Source organism: Solanum lycopersicum, chromosome 4, assembly GCF_036512215.1.
Source record: "Solanum lycopersicum chromosome 4, SLM_r2.1".
NCBI classification, from domain to species: Eukaryota; Viridiplantae; Streptophyta; class Magnoliopsida; order Solanales; family Solanaceae; genus Solanum; species Solanum lycopersicum.
In genome coordinates, this window is record NC_090803.1 from 9,775,205 (window position 1) to 9,781,236 (window position 6,032).

General features: G+C 33.7%; 1 protein-coding gene across 1 annotated transcript; it reads left to right on the forward strand.

Moving 5' to 3' along the window:
• The first annotated feature begins 2,059 nt into the window (after positions 1-2,059).
• On the forward strand, positions 2,060-2,797 carry LOC138347941 (secreted RxLR effector protein 161-like). The gene has a single exon (XM_069296549.1). The coding sequence runs from the start codon at positions 2,060-2,062 to the stop codon at positions 2,795-2,797; it is 738 nt and encodes a 245-aa protein (XP_069152650.1).
• Positions 2,798-6,032: the final 3,235 nt, after the last annotated feature.

Sequence of the window (6,032 nt, forward strand, 5' to 3'; positions counted from 1 at the left end):
ATGATTAGCGGGTACTCAATTTGTTTTGATGATGGTGTTTGCACTATTAAAAATAACAAATCTGGGAAAACCATTTCTAAAGTTCCAATGACTAACAACAAAATGTTTCCTTTAGAAGTTTCTATGGTTGAAAAGTGTGTTATGGTAGCTAGTGGAGATGATGAAACTAGACTGTGGCATTTGCGTTATGGTGATTTAAATGTTAATGGGTTGAAGTTATTGAGCCAAAAGAAAATGGTTTTTGGGTTGCCAAAAGTTGAGAATCTTGATTTTTGTGAAAGTTGTGTTTATGGAAAACAAAGTAAAAAGGTTTTTCCTGTAGGCAAGTCTTGGAGAGCTTCTGATTGTCTTGAGTTAGTACATGCTGATTTGTGCGGTCCTATGAGTGTTGTGTCCTTAGGAGGAAGTCGATACTTTCTGCTTTGTACTGATGATTATACTCGTATGAGTTGGATATATTTCTTGAAATTTAAACCTGAAACGTTTGACAATTTCAAGAAATTTAAATGTTTTGTTGAGAGGCAAAGTGGATGTAGACTCAAAACTCTTCGGACAGATAGAAGTGGTTAGTTTATGTCAAAAGAATTTTGTTCCTTATGTGAGGAAAATGGAATACACAGAGAGCTCACAACACCTTATATACCGGAGCAGAATGGTGTAGCTGAACGAAAGAACCACACAGTTGTCGAGATGGGCAGAAGCATGATGGAAGGTAGAGGTGTACTGAAGTGTTTTTGGGCTGAAGCTGTTGCCACTGCTGTCTATTTGCTGAATCTTTCACCCACCAAGGTAGTGTTTAATCGAACACCATATGAAGCTTGGAGAGGTAACAAGCCAAAGGTAAGCCACTTACGTGTCTTTGGATGTATAGCTTATGCTTTGGTGAACTCGCAGGCTCGACGTAAGCTTGATGAAAAATGTATCTTTGTTGGATATAGCTCACAATCCAAAGCCTATAAGCTATACAATCCAATGAGTGGCAAAATTATGGTCAATAGAAATGTTGTGTTTAATGAAGATGCAAGCTGGAACTTTAATTCAGAAAATGAAAGTTCAAATATTCAATTGTTGCCTTCTGACGTTATTGTTGATCAAGAGTATGGAGCAGATCAGGTTTTGGCAGGTCCATCGACTACCTCATCAGTTGCACCAGCAACATCTCCAACATTGGAAAAACATTCAGCTGAGCCAACTCCATTAAGAAGATCAACAAGGGATAGGAAACCAAATCCCAAATATGCTGACAATATGTCTTGTATTTTTGCTTTACTTGTTTCAGATCCCATTTTCTTTGAAGATGCTGAAACAGAGGATAAATGGTGCAAAGCTATGGAAGAGGAGTTGTTGGCTATTCAAAAGAATCAAACATGGGACTTGGTAAATTTGCCAGAAGGAAAGAAAGCTATTGGACTCAAATGGGTGTTTAGAACCAAATATCATGCAGATGGAAGCATCCAAAAAACACAAGGCAAGGCTCATCGCAAAGGGTTATTCCCAACAACAAGGTATTGACTTCGACGAGACATTTTCTCCTATTGCCCGCTTTGAAACTGTGAGAACTTTCTTAGCCTTGGCTGCTAATTTAAATTGGCCAGTGTATCAATTTGATGTTAAATCTGCCTTTTTAAATGGTTATTTGGAAGAGGAAGTTTATGTCCCACAGCCTGCAGGTTTTGTAGTTAATAACAATGAAGATAAGGTTTACAGGTTAAAAAAGGCACTCTATGGCTTAATGCAAGCGCCGCGGGCATGGTACTTCAAAATTGATTCGTATTTCCAGGAGAATGGTTTTGAAAGAAGTAACAATGAGCCTACTCTTTATGTAAAACAAGAAGGTAAAAATGAATTTTTGGTGGTATGTCTTTACGTTGACGATATGATATATATGGGTTTGAGTGAGTCTATCGTCACTGAATTTAAAGAATGCATGATGAAGAATTTTGAGATGTCTGATTTGGGTCTGCTGCATTATTTTCTTGGTCTTGAGGTGAAATAGGGAATTGATGGCATATTTCTTTCACAAATAAAATATGCAACAGATCTTTTGAAAAAGTTTACTATGGTAAATTGTAAAGATGCTGCTACGCCAATGAATATTAATGAGAAGTTTTGTCGTGATGATGGTTCTGAAATGGAAAATGCAACTTATTTTAGAAGTCTGGTAGGTGGTTTGAACTACATGTCTCATACAAGACAAGACATCTCTTTCTCTGTTGGAGTCATATCGAGATTTATGCACAATCCAAGCAAGCTTCACCTTGGAGCTGCAAAGAGAGTGCTGAGATATATTGTTGGGACAACAGAGCATGGGATTTGGTATTCTAAGGTAACAAATTTCACACTAACTGGCTTTACTGATAGTGACTACGCAGGCAACATTTTTGATGAAGGAAAGAGCACATCTGGTTTCTTGTTTAATCTTGGATCTGGAGCAATTTCATGGAGTTCAAAGAAGCAGGAAGTAGTGGCCTTATCAACTTCAGAGGCTGAATATATTGCAACAACCTCTGTAGCTTGTCAAGCAGTTTTGTTAAGGAGACTTGTTTCATACTTTAATCAAAAACCAGTTGGTGCGACTAAGATTTTTTGTGACAATATATCTGCTATTGCGATGACGAAGAAGCCAGCATTTCACAGTAGAACAAAGCACATTGATATTCGCTATCACTATATTCGAGGTCTTGTTTCTACTGGAGAAATTACTTTGAAGTCTTGTGATACAAATGAGCAACTAGCAGACATCTTCACGAAGTCACTTCCGCAAGCAAAGCACGAGTTCTTCAGAGGTCAACTTTGAGTTTGCAGGTTTGAATCAAGGGGGAGTGTTGAGAAGTGATTCAAAGATACTTGACCAAGTCTTTAGGAGGTTGTTAGTTAGTTCCCTTTATTTTAGCAAGGTTAGATAAAGTGCCAGATTAGTAGCTAACTAGTGATTAGTGGGTACCTAAATTTCAGTTTCAGTTTCATTGTAAGCCTATTTAATAGGCAGGTCTCATTAGTTTCAGAATGGCATACAAGAAACAAAGTAGTTGGCAGTAGCTCTCTTTTTTTTTTGCTCTATTCTCTGCTCACTTTCTCTCTTAGATTTCCTTTTTCTTTCCAACAAATCAACAATATATGAAATCGCCATACTGTTATAGTACAATATCTCTACTGAAATGTTATTAAACCACATCACGGAAGCAATCATGCTAATTAAGTCCATGTACAATTTTATATGCAGGTATATATACAATTGAGTTCTAGAAAGAGGCTTGACACATATACTGTTGTTCCTTCATGAATCCTTCAAAAACCCCACACCAGATCAAATCAACAGAGTAATATCTGTTGAAATACCAGATTGTCAAGATTACCCAGATGGGTATAGTGTAGTCAAGAACTCTATGATGCACGAACCTTACGAAGAACAAAATCCCAATTGCCAATGCATAAAACAAGGAAAGTGCACAAAACATTTCCCAAAGAAATACAATGAACGATTTTTTTCCGATTATGATGTATTCCCTATCTATATGAGGTGCAACAATGGTATTGAAGTAAAAAAAAAGGGTATCAACTTAGATAAAAAAATATGTGGTTCCATACAACAGGGACTTGCTTGTTAAGTTTGATACACATATAAGAGTTGAAGTCTACAATTTTTCAAGGTCAGTAAAGTACCTATTCAAGTATGTTCATAATGGGTAGGATAGAGTAACATCAATAATAGCATCGTTCGGGAACATGATAGAATGTGTCAAGATAAAAAACTATCTAGATTGTAGTACATATCGGCTACCTAAGCTTGCTGGAGGAACTATACATTTGATATACATTATAGACAACCACTAGTTGAGCGTTTGCCTTTCCATTTACAATGGCAAAGAACCATAAAATTTCAAGAATCAAGGCAAGTTGATAGCGTATTTAGCAGGCCCGATATTGAGAAAGCAAAATTTACAAAATGGTTTGAGGCTACCAAAAAATATCCTGATGCCAGAGAGATTACTATTGAGTTTTAAAAGGTACGAATGGAAAATGAAAAGTTGTGACTTTTCTGAAGATTTGTGACTTTTATGAAAAGTTGCAACATTTATGAAAAGTTGCGAATTTTATGAAAAGATGTAACTTTTATGGAAAGTTGTGACTTTTATGGAATGTTGTGACTTTTATGAAAGGTGAAGACTTTTTCGAACGATTTTGACTTTTCCAAAGATTTGTGATCTTTCCTGTAAGGAATGATAAGAATCTTTTCGCGCTACCCTTTGCTTTCTATAAATTGAAAAGATTTCCTCTCGTTCTAAGAATAACATTTATGGACTTCTTCTTCTACTACAAAATCTAGTATTCTAAGTGTAGTTTATTGTCTTTGAGTAGCTCGCTGACACTAGTGTTTTGGATATCAACACATTGGTGATTCAAATCATTCTACCTTGGGAGGACATATTCCAAATCAAACCTCGAATACTGGAGGGGAATAATTTCCTTAAGGGAGCACTGTGCATTCAATGGGCTTGATCTTCTTTCTGTTTGTCCAGATTCTGGTAAGTCTTACAAATATTAGATTTGTGAATTAATTAATTTCTTCTTTTTGTTTATTCTGCACTGATTCATTAAACTTTGGTAACTTTGTGCTTCTACAAAGTTTGTTGGAATAAGTAAGATTCTTTATATACATATTAACAACAAATCTTCTTTGAGAAAAATATTTTGTATATTTTTTCTACTCTATTTCTAATTCTAGTTTCACTACTAATTTTAATTTTCTTGTTGTGAAAATGTTCTTAAACTTTTTTGTCTTACAAAGTTCTTCGAAGTTTTGTTCTAAGTATGTTAGAAATGCAAGATGAACATCAATCTTAAGGAAATTATTATAATGTTAGTATTTTTTGTGTTCTACTGATTGAGTAAATCTTATCATGGAAGTACAAGATAAATGCATTACTTCTCCATAATTCGTTGCATTGTTTAGCAAGGTCAAAGTGAGAATGTAACAGAAAAAGTTTGTGGTATTCCGATTAAAAACCACCAGATAACCTTCTTATTATATTGTCTAACGAGGAAAATCGTTTCTAATAATTATCATTCTTTTTTTTTATCATGTGAATTTTTAGAAATATCTGCAAACCATATGTTGAGGAATGAATTTTACTTGACAAATATTGTTGCCTTTAAAATTCATTAGTTTGTAATAATGAGAGATATATATTTTTGTTTGATAAAATATTATGTCAAAATGTTATAGTTGGAAGACTATTTAATAAGAAAAATATTTTATGTGATAAAGAATATGTGTTATTCCGTCTGGAGAAAAAAAAGACTTTTGTCATTTTGTATTCCATAAGAAATGTGACTGTGTATGATTTTTCTAGACTAAAAACTTTTCTGATTTTCTACTCTCGATAAATTGGACTATGCAATTGGTTTGAAGAATAGGAAAATTTCACATGATAAGTCAGTGTTGTACTTTTGATTTTCTATAAACTTCAATGTAATATAGAAATAAATTGTATAAATTGTTTTGTCCTTAGTGTTAGTATTTAAAATAGTAAGTGGTATGTCTATTTATGATAGAGGAAACCAGTGACTTTGAGTTTGTAATTTTGTGTCTCTGTGGAATGAACTTTGACATTGTATAAACATTGTCAAAGAGAATTGCAACACTATAATTCTTTTGTAGAATAATGTTTCCAAAAGAAGTTTCATATTAAAATATGTGAAAAAATTATTTTCAAATACTTGAAAAATATTTTTGAGATCACATTTAGAATGTGGGGTTCTTTGCTTATGATTGGACGACCCACATATTTTTTGGAATATATTTCGTATTGTGTTTGTTGAGTTTCTCTATTACTAGTATACGATATGACTAGTATGAAACTACCAAATTATATATACATTTTATCAAAATGATTGTGTTCTTTTATGAATTAACGTCACTTAAAGTGATGTGATTTTTCATGAAAAGTATTTTTATAGACATGAATATTTGTGAATATCATTTGTTATGTTTTTTTATAAAAGTAACATTTGGACTATATTGCCTTTAT